At 41.6% G+C, this 21,467-nt stretch overlaps 1 protein-coding gene across 1 annotated transcript in view; it reads left to right on the top strand.

Annotated features, from left to right (window-relative positions):
• LOC142947745 (unconventional myosin-IXAa-like) overlaps positions 1–21,467 on the top strand; it is a 125,174-nt gene that overhangs the window by 55,305 nt on the left and 48,402 nt on the right. The window contains exons 3-8 of the mRNA XM_076089539.1: positions 4,974–5,068; positions 5,340–5,402; positions 8,046–8,145; positions 10,766–10,819; positions 16,359–16,459; positions 16,826–16,952. Coding sequence (XP_075945654.1) covers positions 4,974–5,068; positions 5,340–5,402; positions 8,046–8,145; positions 10,766–10,819; positions 16,359–16,459; positions 16,826–16,952 — 540 coding nt within the window. The remainder of the gene's footprint in view (positions 1–4,973; positions 5,069–5,339; positions 5,403–8,045; positions 8,146–10,765; positions 10,820–16,358; positions 16,460–16,825; positions 16,953–21,467) is intronic.

Below are 21,467 nucleotides of genomic sequence, written 5' to 3'. Positions count from 1 at the left end.
GCAGAAAATGGGGTTAGTGTCCCCCTCCCACCGAGCCTGTGAGTGCATGTCTCTACGTCAGTGAATGGCATTTACTGTATCTGCTGACGAAATCTTTCAGCGTGTGGTATAAGCTTGACTGACGCACGGCATGCGTACTGACTTGTGCTGCACGTGGCGCGGTGCACTGCAGCCTGGATGCAGAGCGGGGGTTCCTGTGTTTGGGTTTTGTTCGGGTGAATCTGCGGGAGGAGGTTGAGAGCTTCTGCCCACCTGCTGGCTTTAAAGCAAAATTTACATGCAGCAAGATGAAACCAAAATAACCGGCTGGGAGCTGCTCCAGTACTGTCTCTGCAGCAAGTGAATATCATGGCGACGTGTTCTGATTTGTACGGACCAGCAGCAGTGTACACTGGAGCAGGGTTGTCCGCTTTCAGCTGGTTGTTTTTTGGGAAACATCTTCCCTGGCTATGTTTACATGCACACAAATACAGAGTAATCAGATGAAGAAAATGTATTGCAATAATATAAAGTGCGATCCAAAAACAAAACCATGATCTTCAAATGACGTTTCATCAGAATATATAAATTAATACCATACGACCTACTGGAGTCAAAGATAATATAATATTGGTGGCCATGTTTACACAGCTGGTTTGATCAGTAAGGGACCGCCTGTAGATGTGGACCGTAGTCTCATCCAGGTCCCCCACATGATGTCAACCCCCTCTCGACCTGGATCCTCACGAAGCATCCTGCTGAAAGGAGCCGTCACCATCACCTGGTCGTAGGGGCGCTGCAGCCAGCAGCATCAATAATTTCACCCACTCAGCGCTCCACAGAAGGAACCAGCTAATGGAAGCTATAGCCCAGCAGTGGGTTTGGCACTTCGCCACTTGCTTTTCCCAATCTAGGTCACCAAATGGTTTTTTAAGAGCGTTTAGGGAAACACTGCAACTGTACGGGGGGAGGAAAAAAAAGACAAAGAGAGAAAGAGCAGGAGAGAGAGAGAGAGAGAGTTGTTCGCATTAGTATTAGATCTGATTTTAGCTACTGCTTTGAAGAAGGTCCTGGCATGCTAATTAGCAGGCTAACTCCCATCTTGTCCCCTCAACACTAAATCCTGTTCTGAAATAGAAGCATCACCACTGCTTTCTTCCTCTGAGGCTGACGAGTCGTGCTTTTCTGCAGCGGTCGAGGAAACAACTAACGTAATGTGACAGCGTGGAAGAGCCTGCAGGGGCCAACGCAGTGCATGAGCATACATTAGCATAATGTCAGTATGAAGCCAGTGCTGGACTTAAATATAGAGATACACACACTCATAGACACACTCAGTCAGAGCAGGATTAAGCCTCGGGGGTCAGCACATTTGCTTCAACATCAATTGTAACATATGGCCGGCTAAGCTGTATCTTTTGATTTGTGTAAGTGGACGATGTGGCGAGCTGTTTTTAACACACTCAAGTTGGTTATTTCTGGACTCCATATAGCACCACAGGCTGTGCAGTGAAATCTGGGGTTAATTCAATTTGTATTGAGTCATGTTTAATTTAAAATTGAAATAACTTTTAAGTCTATGGGAACAGCGAATATGTCCACTCGGTGTTCTTGGATGTTTCCTTCATGTTGAGGTTTTTCAAAGAGAAGAAAACATGAAACATTTTAGACCACGATCCAAACAAAGCCGAGCATTGTGTTCATAAATGTTAGTTGTTGCGGGATTAAAGGAGGGAGTCAAGTGAGGCAGTATAAAGAGCAACGAAATTCACAAGACATGACAGAAAACAGGACTTTCACCCAGGAGACCTGTGTTAGACCTGTGTTACATATATGTTAAGTTATGTAAGGTAGCGTACATGACGTACTTAATCTACGCCGCATACGTAACGTACGCATCTGACAAGCTGAAATTGACTCGTGCAAAACTGCCGGTACACGGGTACGTTCTGTATTTTGAAGATTCAGGTCACTGACCGAGCTGTTGTTTTTGAATTGGGAGTGAGAATGTGTTGAAATATGGACGAGACTCTGTACATTAATGTGTAGAAAATAGTCAAAAATAATGTTTTAACATAAGACACTGCTGTTATGTGTCAAATAAGTTCCGCACATTTTGACAAATAACTAAACATACAGTCTGCCACAATGGTTCCCAATGAACGTACACATATGGACACTAAGAACACAACAGGGTTCAGCAAAAACAAAAATCTGAATTATAATTACATCACAGAATATCAGCCTTTTTTCCTCCTCAGGGAATTAGCTTAAACCTGTCCCTGTCATGCCCCGAACAACAATCTACTGACAGTACTCAGTCGTTATCACCCGTTTAAGAAATTCATTCAATTAATTGACGGATTCTTTATTGATTTTATCTTTGAGTGGGCTTTATTGCCTCTGAATTAGACAGTTGACGGTAAATGAGGGGGAAGGAGGAGGAGAAGGACATAAAGGTAACAACGGTTTGTTTTATGTTTAGTTTTTTATGCTGGCACACTCTCTTTCTCGTGCACTCCCCTTTTCTCCCTCTCGACACTAACATGTTCAACACACGCACACACACACACACGCATGCACAGAGTAATCACCGATTCACAGTGTGTGTTTTCCTGTGCTGTGGTCACAGCAGGCGTTGACCGTGAAGCAGAGTTCACCACTAAATCATCCAGACACTTCAGCCCTGCTCATTAATCTCTTTCACGCATACAGCACATACACACACACACTACACACATGGCTGCATGCATCCACACATGACACACATGGATGTACAATGAGCTCCGACAATACATAACGTCGTCTTTTATTTCTATTTGATTGTTTGCATTTTTTGTGTGTACCTCGGCACCATTTCTAAATGATGGATCTCCCTCAATGTGTTTTAAATTAAATACAATATACAAAACAAGCGAACATACATCCCATTCTCTCTCCCAACTCGTCAGATACCAAAGCGTGGTCAGTGCTCGTCGTTATCCGATACCAACGCATCAGGTCACCCTTTAGCGTCTGTATGAGACGCACCGGGCTTTCATCAACTGAAAACACACTGTGAAAGGGTTAAAGTTTTAATACAAAAACACTGACAACACCCCGACCGAACGACATGGTACTGACCTGTCAATCACAAGGTAGCCCCGCCCTAAAGCATTCCCTGCTTTATGGTTTATTTCACTTTAAATGGGACATCTTGCTGTATTGAAGAAGACTTGAAACTACTGATTGAGACCATAAACTCATGTTTACAGTGTTTACTTGCTCATAGACTTCTATACAACCAGAGGAGTCGCCCCCTGATGGTCATTAGAGAGAATGCAAGTTTAAGACTCTTCCACATTGGCTTCACTTCTTAGACCCGGCAGTTGCCGACTGGTCTTCCACCAGCAGTGGTTTGATTGTCGTTGGCAGTTTCCATGAGAGCCGGTGCTCATTTCACTCAATCATTTCAGGAAGCGGAATTTCCTCTAAAAGTCAAAACTGGAAACATTTTGCCACAAAAGGGCTCTTATATCCAGTAAATTACTGAGAATGAAAGCTCTGTCATTATCACGTAAATTGCAGTTTCGATTTACATTTTGGACTGAGACACATCTCGCTGCCAGTCCACTCTTCTTCTGTGGTTGATTACGTATCAACCCATGGACGTTTATTTATAAAGCCTCATAGGGGTCTGGTGGAGAGGGAAAAGAAAAATGGATTTGAAGGAGACGATAAGTATTACATGTATGGTGTACTAGGGAACGATAAACACCGTAAAAAGATGAGCCGTAATGCAGTTGTATTAGTTATTTGTTTCTTCTTTGCCCTGATTGGTCTGTTAAATGTGTGTCAGGTCGGCGGTGTTGAGGGAGTTTTTGAACAAATCCTCACCGAGATCAAAGGAGCAGGATTTTACTGTTATTAAACCGTGTTATTCCAGAGCTGTAGTTTTCACCCAGCAGCCACAAACAATTATCTGACGCCCCCTTCTCTCTCTGCCCCCCCCCCCCCCTCGGCTGGTTCTTATTTAGTCATTTTTCATTACCCCCCCCCCCCCCCCCTGTTTCTGTGAACTGTAGTGCTGAAATATTATGTGTTTTTATATTAAATCTTTCTCATGTTTCGCATCTTATTTTTCACTCTTAAATTTCCATCTTTCATCTTTTCTAATGTCATTCCTCATTTGTTTGTGATCTTCTATCCTGTCCTCATTTTCCTTCTTGTCATCCGTTTTGTTTCGTCTTCTCCTCTTTGCTGCTGCCCTCGTTCATTCCTTTCATCATCTCCTCTGTCCTAGATGATCTTCCCTTCTTCCCCCCTCCCACTTGTTTTCTTCTCAAACTCTATAGTTTTCCTCTTTTTTGTCTCCATTTCTTCTGTATCTCCTCTCCTATTCTCCTAGTTTCCCCTTCCATCCCTGTTTCCTTACCTTGCTTCATCTATTTTCCTTGTTTGGTCTCTTCTACCCTGCTTTCCTCTCTTTTTCTTGTTTTGTTTCCTTGTTCCATTTCTTTAACTTGACTCCTCGTCTCTCCTCTCCACGTTCCCTCTCCCCTCTTCTCTCCTCTCCTTGTTTTCGCTCCTCATCTCGTCTCCTCTCCTCTAGCTAACCACTGGGGCCCACGAGACACTTTATGAGAACCTGAATGAGTCCTCCATGGGGCCTCTAATGATGGACTGACTCCCTGTGTGTGTGTGTGCCTCTTGCGGGCCTCTTCCTGAGCCTCATGACCTCTGTTACAGTTCTGTGATTGGTAGCTTTCCCCGCGACTCCGAACACATTTTTTCACTTTGGATCAGAGTTCAGTTCCCATCATAAAGTTTGTGTAAAGACCCTGAAGACCTGAAAACCTTGTCTTGTTGCTACAACTTGTTGATGAGCAGTTAATCCTTCTGCTGTAGTTTAAAGGATGTCTGCGTCTTTCTGTTTCACTACTGTACACACACCTGTACCTGTCGGTGACAGTGTCACCTGTCTGCATGCTGACATGTTTCCATTTTCTCCTCAGGCCTTTGGGAACGCGAAGACGGCCCACAACAACAACTCCAGCCGCTTCGGCAAGTTCATCCAGGTCAACTACCAGGAGAGTGGCACTGTCAGAGGGTGAGACACACACACACACACATATAAAAGACATATAGAAATCGTACCAATGCTAATTGGTCGAGTGGCAACATTTAATCACTTACTAATGGTGACTGAACAATTACTTAATATTTAGATCAGTTAAAGACAGGGTTGATAATCTTGAGAAAGCCAGATTTTAAAAACCATCGAACCGAAAAACTCAGCTCAGTGTTGCCAACTCTTTTCCCCTGAACTCTTTCATGTATGTTGTTTACTTAATATCAGCTGTTTTATGTTTTGTTTTTAGAGCCTATGTGGAGAAGTACCTGCTGGAGAAATCCCGTCTGGTGTACCAGGAGCACAATGAGAGGTGAGTGAGGCACTTTGACCCTGGTGGTTATTCAGCTGCTTACTTATTTAAATTTCTACCCATTTTTTCAATTGTGATGATTTTAAGATCCTGTTAACAAGATCTTGTTGCAGCAGAAAGCCAAACTAAATCAATCTGCTCCTTTAAAATCTCTAAAAGATTAGAATAATGAACCTGAAGGAACCCGGGCACAGCCATGAATAAGAAAGGAGAAAGAATAGAGCCATAATCCTACTTGTTTGAGAGATAATATGTCAAATCCATATCTCTGCACTGATTTGTCTTTGTCTAAGAAACCTAATACTAAAATAGCCGTCATTTCCTCTGCAAGCTGAGAATATATATCGGGTGTCCATCTGACAAAGGCCTCTGCCCTTTACTTTCTGAATTAACACTGCAAACTCTCAGGTTCCACTCCGAGTGTGGTCATTTACACACACAGGACATGATTGTTTAATCACACAAATTACGCATCAGAACTATTTTTGAGAAAATAGATTCTGAGATATTTCATAGAAATCGGTTTCATCGTCTGTTGTCACTTATTTTTTCACACACACACATACAAACATGAACATATGCACAGGAATGTCCACCTGTACCTACATCCCTAAAACGGCTCAGTATCGCTCATCTCTTCTAGGCGACGGTTTAAAAACAACGCATCACAGGTCCCACCAGCGTAATAGCTTTTGAGTGAAGAAGAAAAAACGTATAAATGTAAAACCCTCCACCGGTCATCTAATCCCTCTAGCCCTGATCGGCCTCTGGGTTTCTATTTCATCCTGATGACAGGCCCTGGCGGCCATATTAATAGGGTAGGAACTGAAGACGGGACCCCCCCAGATGCTCAGACCTGAAGCAGAGAGGTGGGGGGAGCAGGCGGGCTGATGATGAACCACAAACTATCTTAAATCTTAACTCCAGTATCGTGACAGGTTGCCTCTGTACGACCTCAGAGTGAGGAAATAAAAGAGTAGCTGAGCTCTCCGGTGGTGCCGTCGTGCTTTACGACTCCGCTGTGACTTTACTCAGCAACCGTGGCTCTGTCTAAAATTATTAGTAGCATGGTTTTAGGTTTAAGTTTGCTAATATGTTGTTTTTTTAGCTTCTCTCACTGAGGTTCATTAATAGTGCTAACAGTCGTAGCTATAATAGTGCTCTACCATTAACTCTTACATCCCCAAGACAATTACATCCACTCTACACTTTAAAATACACACTGAACGCCTTAATAATAAACTTATTTTAACGTAATCTTATATTGTTTGTTTAAATTATCATATTTGTATTCATGTCTTATAGTGTAGCACTCTGTTTATTGTCATGCACCAATCACCAAAGGTTTTGTATATGCAAAACATACTTAATACATAAACTGTTTCAGATTGTGAGTCACCGGACATCTAGACGGCTCACATGGAAGAAAAAAAATACAAATAAAAACCAAAACATATCAAAGAAATCATTTGTGAAATTTGGTTATTCCGCCTTCTTGCCAAGAAGCACTCATCACAGATCTGTACGATAAATGTGACCACCACCAGGTTAGCTTAGCTTAGCACAAAGAATAGGAGCAGTGGGAAAGAGCTAGCATGGCTCTGTTGATGGCTACTGCCTGTAAATGAGCCTCTGGGCAGGTCAGCAAAAAAACAGTTTTTGGGGTCAAGGGCACTGGTTTTGTAATGGCTTTGCTCAGGGAAATGTAATCATCAAGAAACCTGATCTTCACGCATCAGTGTTCGTGTTTTAGTGCTGTGACTGTAGCAAGCCAGACAGCTAGGCCACTATTGTGGAAGCTCATTGAATATTTATTGCTAGTAAATGTTCATTAAGGTTCATTTTAATAATCATCTGAATGTCTGTAGTAGATGGAGGTAACATTTTCAGGAGGATTACATAGATGAAGTTCTATTTGTTAGAGAGAAACATTGATAGAAACGTTACCTTGAAGTTAATTTCAGGTCACATTTCGCAGCTCAAAGTGGCTGTTTTGACGGCATTTGACAGTTATGGAAATAGTAAAACTACTCACAGAGGTATTGTTCAGAAGCTCATTAACTCTCACTACGTCTCAGTTTCATTTAAAACATCCTTCTACCCATCCACCAGTCACAGATTGGGATTCTTTAATATCCTTTCTGGGCTTTTTAACTTTCCACCACTCCACCAGGCATTAAGTGTCCCTGTGCAGAGCAGGGAAGCTCGTTTCCAGCTGTAATAAAATTACATCTGGGTGCGTTGGCCGAGGCCACAGCCTTTGTCACAGAGGCACCAGTCCTAACCTCCAGCCCACACACACACCACACTGACGCTTTGTTTGACTTGAAACGCGAGCCCGTCGGGTGGAGAGGTGTGACCTATTTATTACATGCTGCAGGTTTGAGTTGTGACATACTGTAGGGTGCAGATGGAGAGTTTTTCCACTGTACTCTACTCCAAAAACCTCTGAATGGAGTCTCCTCCCCGAGGCGTCGTTTAAGGCAGAGCGAGGAGATGTGAAAGCTGCTGTCCTCAGTTCACCTCAGAGGGAATTTAAAATGATTCGAGAAATCAATACGGGAAACGTGTTTTTGTGTTAAAGAATCATCCCCTCTAACTTGTTGTGTGTGTGTGTGTGTGTGTGTGTGTGTGTGTCTGTAGGAACTACCATGTTTTCTACTACCTGTTGACCGGAGCCAGCGAAGAGGAGAGGAAGTCCTTCCACCTGCTGAAACCTGAGGAATACCACTACCTCAACCAGGTCGGCACACACACAAAAGCAGACAACACAGAATTCAGTACAAAAAAAATAACTCCACGTTGATATATATTCATGCAAATCCTGTTATGTTGCCCGTCAAGTGATTAAAATCCTGTTTCTGCCACCATCAAAGAAGGAAAAAAGCGGAAAAAGGATTTGTATTATTGTGATTTTAAGAGTTTGATTTGATGGCTTTTCGTAATGTTTTCAGACACTTATAACAACAATCTGAGCATTCCGGTTGCAAAAACAAGCATTTTAGTGAATGTAACGTTACACTGAGGTGCACAAATGCCCTCGGGGCTCGTTTTGTGGCAGCCGGTTAAAGCGTACTCCCTTAATACTGAACCCATTTTACAATGCGTTGTCCCAGTTAGTCTCTTAGACACAAACACACGGGGAAATAGGGTCCAGAGATTTCAATCTTATCTTTAAATTCCAAATGTATTCAGATTAAAGCATGAAATGTATTTTTTAATTGCGAAGAAAGGCAGAATACCACTCGTAGATTAGTGAGTAGCTAAGAGAAAAATGTAAATCTGAAGAAAATTGGTGAATGCCACAAATTCTCTTAAATCGCCCGTACGTGCCGCACACAAACAAATCTGTTTGTGCAAGTTGTTCTTGCATGAGGCCCATGTGATGGAAATTAATATTTTCTCCCTTCACCAATTCACAAAAATGAAGCTTGAGAGATTGATGGACACCCTGAAGATGGTCTTTGAAAATGTCGGCCTCCCCCCCCCCCCTCCCTCCTTTTCTCTCTGTTGGATCTTATTCCCTCATTTATCATAACTGGATCACTGCTCAACGCTTTGAAGTGTTGATTGCAGCAGCTCAAGAAATTTCCACCCTGCATCTGTGACTGTGTCTCAGATGTGTGTGTGTGTGTGTGTGTGTGTGTGTGTGTGTGTGTGTGTGTGTGTGTGTGTGTGTGTGTGTGTGTGTGTGTGTGTGTGTGTGTGTGTGTGTGTGTGTGTGTGTGTGTGTGTGTGTGTGTGTGTGTGTGTGTGTGGCGAGGGGGGGGTTGTTTACATGCTTGTGTACATGCCAAAAAATCCCCTATATGTGTCCATCTTCTGCAGTACATCTGTGTGTGTTGGCAGCAGATACGTGAGGCTTCATATTCCCTCTTCCTATGGCAGCACACTGAGGAGGCAAACCCCCCCCCCCCCTTTGTTCATCTCTTTTCCCCGAAAAAGTAACAGTTTTTTTTTTCCTCCCTTAATCCCCACGACAACAACCCCCCTCCCCCTCCCCCCATCCTCATCTTCTGTTGCCGACTGCCTGTTACTATGCAGCCCTGTTTCCATGGCAACTGCAATACTCAGGAGTTAATCTGGCGCTGACTTGATCTCGTGCAGAGGATGCCGGCGGTCGCGTGTGTGTGTGTGTGTGCGTGTGTGGTGTGTGTGCGTGTGTGTGTGTATGTGTGTGTGAGAGCGTGTGCACGACACACAGCAAGCCTTCTGTCTTTCAGGGACACACACACACACACACTCCTGACACACGTGGTGTCACAGAGGAACAAAATGATTATCCATATTTCCATATTTATCTCTCTCAGAGTTTGTTCTCTGTGTGTTCTTGTAACCAAGTATGTTTTCTCGAGTAGGCTACTGTAATCCTGAAGTAATGAAATATTACATGACAACGTGACAAAGCTCATTGTGACGATCCTAAAGAGAATTACCTCGTGAATCTGCAGCTCCCCTCAACTTCTGCGTTGCTTCACTCTCATAATGTGTCTTTACGTCATTTTTGGCTGTGACAGGCAGCTGTTTTCAGGGTAAAATCTCTAAATATGCACTACCTACTCCGTAGCAGACAAAGTTAGTGTCTCGCTGGTGATAATAGTGGAGCATTTAGCTTCTAAAAAGTCAGATATTTCCCTGTAGTTGGAGTCGGTAGAGACCAAAAACAGAGCAAAGAGTGAATATTGGACTTGCAATCATCAGGCTAATATTCTCTGTATCTGCCGGATGTGTAAACAAGCATCAGGTTGTTAAGATCATATTTAATGTGAAGCAGCGACAGTACGAAAGGGTGAGGTAGTTATCATTTCCTATGAATCCCTCTCTTACTAAAGCAGGCAATCCAGCGCAGCAATGGCGGACTCCGCCACAATATAAAGTACTTAATGAAGACGTTTTTTACAGGATGTACATACATTTTGTGGTACATGTACTTGAATTATACAGGTGTAAATTATCTCCAGTGTGACCAGCTAAAACCCTAAAATGCTACTTCCACAATGTAATTAATATACAATTTAATTATCATTGGGTAATACTTCTGTACTTTAAGTTCAGTAAGATTTCGTGGATAATTTGCAGTACTTGTAATGGAGTATTCTTTACAGTTTATTGCTACTTTTACTTCAGTAAAAAAGCTCAATACTTTGTGTACGTAGTGTAAAAAAAGTCAAAACATAACCTCCACCATCATGGAATAACTGACTGCCGCTCTGGAGATGTGTGTATAGGTGTCTGCTTGTGTGTGTGAGGATTGGTCATTTGTTTCCTCACATATTTAACAGCATGTCTCATCTTTCTCAAGTCGTGTGCGTATTCATGGTGTGTAATTCCTGCCTTCTTAACCCGCTCTGCCTTGCTTCCAGATGACAAAGAAATCGCACAAACTCCACTGGGACAATTACTATGAGAGCGATCTGGTCAGTATCATGTGGATGACGAGTTGTTTGTGTACGTCTGTGCTCACTGGCTGTGTCGTGGCTCTCTGGTGTTTTTGGTGCCAGTCTCGGGTCTTGTTCTCTCTCGCCTGCCTGCTTTTCACTGAAATGGACTAAAGAGGGAGGCGACCTGAACTGACCTCAGCTGATCCAGCTCGATAATGAAAAATGTTTAAAGGGATACCTTTAATGTAACGACTTTAGTTATTTTGTCTCAAGATATTTGTGTACGTTTAAAGTATCTCAGTTAAAGTGTGATTTGACACTGAAAAAATTATGTAATTTACTGTAAGTTTTGTTGCAACAAAGATAAAAAAGAGACATTCACCTGAAATGACTTTATAGATGAACGCTGATTGACCAAGTAAAAGTCAAACATTAAAGAATCCCTTTAATCAAATTTTTGGCTTTGGACGCTTTGCTGTCTGGCGATTGGTTGATGACGTCAAACCTGGAAACCGACATCTTTAAAGGGAAGGTTCAGGATTTTACCTTCACTTCTACATTTCAATTTATTACCTCCCACGTTTTAAAAAGTGAAATTATAATAGCAACGTTCAACAGCATGCTGTTAAATTCAAGTGCAGAAAGGGAACATGAAATATAAAGAGCCATATATATATATATATATAAATGGTTTTTTAGGTGGTCAATCAAACACTGATAGTTGCAAATAAATCAATTAAACCTTTTCTTATTATAAGCATTCAACTTTATTTTTTAGATGATCACAATTAAATGTTTTTATCCAGTACAAATACAGATATTTGAGAATAATACCATGCTATTATGCTCTGTATCTGCTGGGTGTTTAAATAAGCATCAGGTTGATGACAAACTCAAGATCATATTTAATGTAAAGCAGCGACAGTAGGAAAGGTTGAGGTAGTAAACAGTGAGGCTGACATCAATGAGAAGAATCTGGCCTGCATTACATGAATAATTTCCTGCAGGACTCCACCACATTATAAAGTACTTTATAGAGAAGTATTTACAGGATGTACACACATTTTGATGTGCTTGTACTTGTGCTTTGAATGTGAGCTAGCAGCAGTAAGAAGCAGTTACTAAATGCAGCCATTGTAAGGCTGTGTGAGAGTAACGCTTTGATCATTGAGATAAAATTACTGGATTACACTCACGCATCAATATGCAATTAGAATCCTGCACAGGAATGGCGGACCCCGCCACCAACAATGGAAAATTACTATATAAAGGCGTGATTAAAGAATTGAATTACATTAAATGTCTATTGCTTGAAAAAGTCTGACCACAGAGAGTATCAAAAACTGAGTTTTTGATTACCCCAGTTACCACAAAAACATGTACTAGAGAAGTTCATTACAGCCGAACAATAACTTTAAATATCAAGAGACGATAATGGAAATGTCGAGCAAACATTATTATTTCTTTCCTTACGCTGTTTTTTTCTATGAGAAGGTTTCAATTGTGATCAATTGGCTTCACATCCTGAAACTTCCCTCTAAGTGTGTGGTCCATTTCGTCTGTGTGTGTGTGTGTGTGTGTGTTTGCCGGTCTCTGAGCTTGCCACTGCCTTGCCAGTCTCCACCTGACGTGAGTAATGTTTGGTCAGTGGGATTTGTTTCTGTGTGGTTAAGGGATTCAGTATCTCCTAATAGGAGATTTTGTTATTTTGACTTTGCCGGCGAGCAAACACTTGACATGAGAGTCGATTAGTATGAATATGACTCGTCTGATCCCTCTTGACTTTGGCTCTTTGTCTCCCACTTCTTTCAAATAAATTGTACCTTTATCCAGGAAGGGGTTTCATGAGGACACTCACTTACCTTTTCAGAACTTATTTGTAGGTTCTGCTCCACATTTAACCAGTTAAATCTTTCTATCGAATATCAAATACTCCCCTCCTCTGTGCTTAAAAAGGGACTCTGATATGCTGTCGTCCTTTTGGATTCCCAGTAGTTGAGATGGATTCCAGCGTCAAAGCAAAAAATGTGTAGAAGTATTTCCTGTCTATCCTTTTTCAAATCACTCCTGCAGAGAAAGCCTCCAGCAATGGAAGTAGCATATTTATAGGCAAAGTAAACATTGTTTGAAACATACTGAGCATGCTCAGTGGATTTTGCTGCCTGAGTGATTTGAGAAGTTTATACTATTAATAATAACTTTTGATTAATGTGTTTCCGCGTTGCCGTTTAAAACCATCGTAACTTCTGTGAATCAGCTACAACACTACAAAGGTTTCACAGAAAGCCTCGAGGGGAGGAAGACAGACTTTCAGTTGACTATTCTTTTCAAAGAATATATATATATATATATATATACTATTATTACTGCTATATTACTTGTTTGCTTTCTTTCCACGAGTGAGATGAGAAGATTGATGTCAATGCGTTCCGATATGGAGATAGTCAGGATGTGTTATGCCTAGCTTAGCATAAAGACAGCTAGCCTGGCTCTGTCTTAAGTGAACGTCTACACCTATTACAAGTGAAGCTGCCTTATTCACACACTGTATTTAGTTTGTCTTCCAATACATAAACAAAAATGTAAGGAGACCATTTCTGGTTTTGGTCGGAGTTACATGCTAACTTGTAACCCACATTATGGCCAAATATGCTGCACAGTAGCAATGAGCGGAAATGGAGGATATAACTCACTATAAAATCTAATATTTATGTTCATGTAATGGTTAAACAAAACAACATACATTGTGTAAATATGTCAGAATTAGAGTTGTTGTGCTCTAAGTGTGAGCTAGGCTAGCTGCTTCCACAGTCTTTATGCTAAGCTAGGCTAACCACGCCCTGATTCTTACATACAGTATACTTAACTTGCACTGTAATCCTTTTGTAATCCTTTTCATGTGAAAGCCGCTACGCTATACAAATAAATGTGCCTCGCCTTAACAAAAGACATGAGATTTATATCGATCCTCTCATCTCACTCTCGCAAAGGAAGCAAAAAGCAAAATGATGAACTGTTCCTTTAACTTCAAGGCCTCTTTGTTTTCTTCTCTCTACTCTTTTTTTCCTTTGGCTCCTCTCTGTCATATTTCTTTCCTTACACAACATCCCGCCTCACTGTTTGCTGACACAATGTCTCCCTCAAGGGTCAGTCAATGACCTCATCAGTCTGCGACCCCACCGTCCAAGGAGATGATGTCACCGTCTTGACAAACCGTCTCACACACACACACACACACACAGAGAAAGCTCAGCAGCTCTTGACAGCTGTCTGAGCATCTGACCGGCCCTTTGGGCCTATTTAACCCTTGACCTCTACCGTTGGTCAACGTGCGGGGGGGGGGGGCACGCTGCAGTAAATGGAGACACCCGTTGCTTTAAACAGTGACAAGTGTACACACATTCCAGATGTCTGGAGACAAAAATAGAAAATAAACCAGAGTGACTTTATGAAAAAAAGAAAAAGTATTTGACTAAAGATCCCAAAGACCAAACATTTTCCGGATGTTTGCATTTGATGATTGCAGTTGGGTGTTTGATGCTGGGCCTCTGTGGCTGTGGGGGTTTTGCATTCTGTGCCTGTTTGGATGTCTATGGTTTTTGGTTGTGTGGAATGTTTAGTGACAGGCTGGCATGTTGTTTTTGGCTTAACGTCGACCGGGTGCCTCGACAACATAAATCACGATTAAGTCATGGTAAGTAGCAGGAGAGCCTCGACTGGATGCACATCAACTTTTAAACTGGATCCATGAGCGATCTGTTGAAAAGTGCTGCGTCAGCTGGGCTCCTGACTTGACTCAATTAAGTGGTGTAAGCCTGCACCGGGAGTGTTGCAACTGGCATAACATTACGATTTCAAGTTGTGAGTGAGAGAAGGTCCTTTGTTTAAAATAACGTTGTTTAGTAATCATCCCTTCACTGCACTTAAGAAGTACCAACAGCCAAGGTTTTTGGTTTTCGACCAAAGCATTCCCTCGCAACCTGCCAAAATGTGATCTCTTTATTTTCTCAACTTCCTCCAACGTATCGTATTGTGCTGCTTGGCGCTGAGGTCGAACATACCCGGCAATTTGAAAACTGTCTTTTCCCGGGTCTCGCCGTTGCTCGAGAAGCCTCAAAACCCCTTTTGTTTGCAATTGGAGACGCTCGCCGGAGAAAATCGCAGATCGTTGGCTCCGCCGTTACCGACGAGTTCTGAGCCAAAGTGAAAACAATGGAGAGGCGGAGGAGTGCTGAATGTTAAAGCGGAGAGGAGGCAACCCAGAGTGGGGATTATGGGTTCCTGTGTCTTCTCTCGCTGGCCGGTCGCTGTGGTATGTGCTAATTACAGCCTGAGAGAGGCTCGCTGCCGGAGCAGAGACATGCTGACCGACCGGAGGCCCTGAGGAGACACACACACACACACACACACACACATCACTGTAAACATACACGTCCTCACTCTCTCCATCCTTTACTATCACTGTATGACGTCAGTGTCTCCCACTTACATAGAAATGCACTCATGAGTACATTTCTGTGTGAAGAGGTTGGCTCGCGTTTCCTCAACTGCAGAAGAATTTCTTTCTTTTCTGACATCGCGACGTGTCCCGCTTTCATTAATCACTTTACAGCGAACGTACCGTTTGATTGATTTATCACTGTCGTCTGCTGAGCCAGAGTCAGACAACCATGACCACATTGAATCTGCGGTAATCAGTTTAGTTTCTCCGCGGTGGTCTTATCCATTAAAGATGTGGCCTTTGCTGCCGCGTGGACTCGAGTCATGTGGTTTAGACTCGCATCATGAATCTTAATCTCTCTTTAGACTCAACTTGACACAATTCAAAAGACCAAAAACTTGACTTTGACTCTGACGCCAATGACTCGTGACTTTGACTTTGGCCTTCTGACTTGGAATGACATCTGATGTCAAAATCAGAGACGAGATGAGGAGGTTTATTTGAACTAAGCCATGTTGGTTTTTGAAAAAAAAAGCCTTTTTAGAATGAAACAAATCACTTTCCCCAATTATGTTATAAATAAAGTATTCACATGAAGAAAAGTCTTTGAGTCAATCCGAAAGCAGCCAGTCAAATATCACAAGAATACTAAGACACACCTCAATAATGATTTTTTTGTAAAGTGTATTTGAAAGTCATACACATAGATGCTTTAAAAAGCACTTATTATTTATTTTTCATTTTGGTGAAGGGCACATGATGACTTGCTAAGGACTCTAAAGTTCAGGACTTGGACTTGACTCTGGCTTTGTTGTTGTTTGACCTGGGACTTGATTCATTTCATTTTCAGGTGCAATAACTTCCTCTAATGTTAGCAGAGTTCCTCTTTATTTCAGACAAAGTGAAACACATGAAATACTGTGTGAAACCCTGCTCAGTCACACACATATACTCATTTAGCTTATATAGATGCAAGCCAAGTCTTCGCCATTTGCAATGGAATAGTTTTATATATGACATAAGCAGTTTTTAGTTAAGTTTACGTGTATATTCATTAAAAATCCTTTGTGGTGCTGATGTCTCTCTCTGTCTTCCTCTCTTTTCCTGTGTTTGTGTGTTTCCACCTGACACCAGCAGGACTGCTTCACAGTGGAAGGAGAGGATCTGAAACATGACTTTGAGCGTCTGCAGCTGGCTATGGAGATGGTCGGCTTCTTACCCACCACACGCAAACAGTAAGATGAGCAGTTTGGTCGTAATAATATGTACATGTGGACCTCAGCCATGTCGGTTAGAATCACTGTCAGGAGTCTTGTAAGTAGAATAAAAAATTACATTTTTTGTGGAAACATTATCAGGTCCAGCAGAAACAGACTAATTATTAAGTATTTAAAGATGAATATTTAATCTGATTTGTTTTTGCATCAGTTGGCTGTGAATAAAGAGACCATTCAATGGCAGTACTGCACACGATGACGAGGTTTCCTCTGAGCATAGAATCTCTTTATTTATCGTAAAACAAGCCCAGTAAGACGGTAGCTTAGTTGCCCAAAAGTAATGTAAATATATCAACAATAAGTATCTTTGTTCTCCTTTGTCAGGATTTTCTCCCTGCTGTCAGCAATCCTCCACCTGGGAAACATCCGCTACAAGAAGAAGACCTACAGGGACGATTCCATCGACATCTGCAACCCAGAGGGCCTGCCAATCGTCTCAGAGCTGCTAGAGGTGAGCAGCATGATGCAGCCTTTTCATTCAAGTAAAGTAAAGTAAAGTTCAAACACATCAACACATTGTGGGAGATATAATTCAGTTTTATTGATAATCCAGTTTTCATAAGAAAATCCAATGGAAAACGCCACACACGACAAGTCTGAGTCGGAGAACAGTGCGTTTTGTCTCGCTGACTTTATGCTGAAATGCAATACTCTAAATACTTTGAAGGATAATAAAAATGGAGAATTGGAGCAGGGCTTTACCACAGGGCTTGTTTGTTCTCCCTAAATACTTTCTTTGCCGTTCCGTCTCCCAAAGTTATTCCATTACATACCCGATAGAGATACTTAAAACTCCACATGGACTTAGTGAACTTTAAAAAACAAGTAGCATCCATTTGATCAAATGAGTTTTCATTGCGCTGTGTTTTTTTTGTTTTTTAAAACACAGTGAGATATGAGGATAACCCTAGTTCCAGCGTTTACCTCCCATATGTGGGCTTTAGAGAAACAACAACGTTTCAGAGAGCTGAGGACTCTCTGCCTTACAACACAGCTTGTGGTGACAGCGGACGTTAAAGAGGTGCTTCAGGTCCCAAAGAGCCGTCCGACCAGCCAGTGTTTCCACAAAGTACTGTTTGTGTTGAGGCTATTTTCGGACCACTTGTGCTGCCATGCAGCTGCGTATGGGTTGTTGTCTCAATATCACCTGCATTATAAATCACATTTTAATGACTAAAAACCCCAAAAAAACATATTCGTCACTGAGACAAGCTTCAACAATGTTTTTTTAAAGCACCATGCTGTTTTACATTTGTTGAAATGTGATGAGAACGAATGAGATAAGCATAAAATAATAACTAAAATAGAAACTAAAAAAATTATTAAATAAAAAAGAAGGTAATAATAAAATAAAATCAAAAAGTAATAATAATAATAACAGTATTAAAAAAATAATTACTAACGAACGTAAAAATAAAATAAATGAATTTTGTGTGTGTGTGTGTGTATATATATATTTATTTACAGCCACATAAATATACACAAATTTAAATCATTTTGAGGTGAAATGTTTTTGTGAACCGTCAGCTGAACCTCAGTCTCTCATGGATGCTTGTTGGATGGTCAGTGCTTGTCCAATCACGTCCTGCACAACACAAGCGTTTCTTGTCGCGGGTGGGAAAACATGCGAGCAGATTAGTTTGCTAAGTGGCGGCACTTTCTCTCTGCAATAAGGCTTCTCGTTTCACCAACAATATTATGGTCAAACTGGAGAAGTAAAACTTTTTGATAGACAACACTGTCTGTGCGTTGGAAGCAGTCTCATGCTGGTTCTTTGTCATATTTTTTGTTGTTGTATTATTACACAAACAAAAACTAAACTGAAAAACAGTTCTTGAGGCTTTAATCTATGCACACTTTATATTTTGCTGACCTCAATCTAGACACTGCAGTAGTTATCCGACATACACTAATCAGTCAGGTCTGTAGGTTTAGACTGCTTCGGACTCTCAGTCGTCCACATGATGATGATGAGAGACATGGAAAAACATTTCCTGGCGCGGGTTAACGTGCCACGCAGCGTTTACAAATTTATGATGTGCTGAATTTGAGTTCATTCTTGACACTGAGTGCAGACCACACACACACACACACACACACTCGTCAGTGTGCACTGTGAGGACAGCTCGAACATCCACATGCTGTTCTGATTTACCTTGGGATGGAGGGATGGTGGCACTTCCCTGTTACAAACTTCAACGATTAGCCGGATGTGCTCGTTGAGTCGCTGACAAAAACAATGTCCGAAGTGTGCTGGAGACTCCTGTCAACAGCACAGCGGGGATGTTATGACTGTGGAGAGCCTGCCAGGGTTCCCCTTTAACATAGGACACGGTCTTTTTGAGTCTCCAGAGGGCCAGTGACGTGAGCTCAGCCACATGTTGGCCACATGCTCGGGGTTAGTGTTTTAAGTTCAAGTTTATTTGGATGTCTGTTCGTTGGTGCATTGGCTATATTTGTCCCCAGGGACATATAAAACATTGTTAAAGGGACGAGGAAGAAAGGAGGAAAAACCAAAACACAGCTTAATGAAACCAAACAAACAGAGAGTTCCTCTTTGTCCCTCTTTAATGTGGCAACATTTCTTCTGCAACATTTTTTAAATTTTTTCTTTGGTGGGAACCAACAGGAAATCAGTGTTATTTAATGTGTAATGGAGCGTGGGATGATTATGAAAATATGTGATGGTTTTGTTCGTTGCATGCAGCCAATGTTAAGAAAATGTGCTTTACAGGAAATAATTATCAAATTTTTTTACATTTCATGGTGAAAATTACCGGCAAATTGGCTAAAAAGGTCAAATGTTGCCTTCCATTTAATTGTAACTTGACAGAAAAAACATTTATTTATTATAATTTACAAAGTAAGTACCTTTAGATTTTGTTTCTAATTTAATTTGCTTGAAGCACTTATGTTTTATTTGCAATACATGACTTTAGACCCTTTGCTTAAGAGAATCTGCTAAATGGTTGAAACAGGTTGTCGAGGTTTCATAAATGCGGTTTCATGTGAGTTAAGCGACGCTGACATTTTTTCAAGGGAAAGCTCATCTAAAGTGCACACACTGGCTCCTGGAGTTTTCTTAATTTACATGAATAACCAATGTTGTAGTCTCTCTGTGCTTCACTTTGATTTGTAAAATAACATTTCAGACGAGATGGGATGAGAACTACTTCTCTCTCTATGGAGGCGGTACACTGGAGCCGGCTCTGAGGGGGACAACTGATTGGCACGAGTGTGGACTGATGAATGAATGGGTTTGAAAGTGGACGGGACTTCCTGTTTCCTGTGGATGTGGAACTGGAAGAGGAAGTAGAGCTCGTAGGAGCTGACGGACGGCTGACAGACGGGATCCTCTGAGCTGTGGAGTCGAGTGATTTGAGCTAACCAGAAACATTCCTGTGCAAACTGGTAATCGGTCCAGAGAAAGTAGCTCACTGTGAGAACAAATCCCACTAAAGCCGGAATTTGTTGATGGTATTTTAAAGCTAAAAGCAGTATCTTGAAACACATGAGGCCAATGCAGTCCAAAAATTTTATTCATTTATCACAATCTTGACATTTACGATCTTGATACATTTTGATAAAATCCTGTCAGATTTCTGTTTTATATTCCTTATCAGTAACCATACTGTGCTGTTTTACTTAAGACCTTTTTTAAAGATAGGGCAAGTTTCCTAATTTATAGAATAATCCCAGGCTTCTAGGACATTTATCTCATTAATATTTAATTTCAAATTTATTGGTTTCCACTGTGTCTTCTGGTTTTATTTAGAAGTAAAGAAAGTATAGTAAGTGCTTCTTGCATTATTGACTATTTAAACCTGTTGGCTGTTGACTGCAACAACTAAATATGAAGGCAGTGGTTGTGAGTGAGAACAACTAACAACCCTATTGATTAATTCTAAGCACCCATCAATTCCACCTTTAGTTGCAGTTGCTATGTCGGACACGTTTTGGTCAACAATATGGCGATACCTATACCGTAAATGTTGGATAACTAAGGTGAACGCTACCTAAAGCTCCTACGAGGAACTTTTGGAGGTTCCAAAAGTGGTAGTATTTCCGATTACCAGAATCCGTGCAGCCGAGTCTGAGAGTCTGCCCTGCTCAGTCCTGGATCTGGTTCCCAGCGATGAGGCCTGGGCCTCCAGCAGCGTGGTGTCGGTGTTGACTCCCAGTGGGGACCGGCGGAGCAGCGAGGCAAAGCTCTGCTCCTGGAGGAGATGCTGCTGCCAGGTGTGGAGCTCTCCGCCTCCTGCTGGAGCTCCGTCTGCAGGTCGAAGGTGGCTCCAAAGCCGGATCTGGGTTGGTCGCTGCCGGACGCCTCGCCGGAGTCTGAGCTGGAGGAGTTTCTGCATGATTTCATCTTATTTGGCCAGAATCTGACCCGGTGGCAACGATGACAAGCATGAAGAATAAGTCTATAGAAACAGCCAATCTTCTCGCTGACGGTCTCGTTTACTTACATAGGTCATACAGAGGCATCAGTATTAAATTGAGGCTGTTCTCAACCAGTTAAAGTTCCCCACAGTAGGCTAACTTTAAATTGAAAACATATATTATAATGTTACTTTTCAAAAGAAAGCGATGCTACTGATGTTGAGCTGACTGTGAGGTCTAAGACTCAAATACGTCTTTTGACCTTCTTCAAAGTGTCTTTGTTGTTTGTAGCATACGAGATGACTGATGTCCAAGTTCATGCAAAGCAAAGCTGTGATTGGTGCATTAAAGGAAAGAGGTGGTGCTAAGGATCGATCAACGTTGGTGTTTTGTTGTTTGCTTTTACAAACAGAGAAAGGAGCATCTGTCAGAGCTTAAGATTTGCTGAGAATCAGACTAGAGGTCTTCAAGTCCCAGGATACGAAAAAAATGGTTAATTTGAAAACAGAATCACTGACCCCAAACCAGTGCTTACAAACTTGTGTGTATTATGGTATTAGAGCTGTGATCATAGACGGAGCAG

Source organism: Anarhichas minor, unplaced genomic scaffold, assembly GCF_050575085.1.
Source record: "Anarhichas minor isolate MPS153535 unplaced genomic scaffold, ASM5057508v1 ptg000011l, whole genome shotgun sequence".
Taxonomy (NCBI): Eukaryota; Metazoa; Chordata; class Actinopteri; order Perciformes; family Anarhichadidae; genus Anarhichas; species Anarhichas minor.
This window is presented reverse-complemented; position numbering and strand designations above follow the sequence as displayed.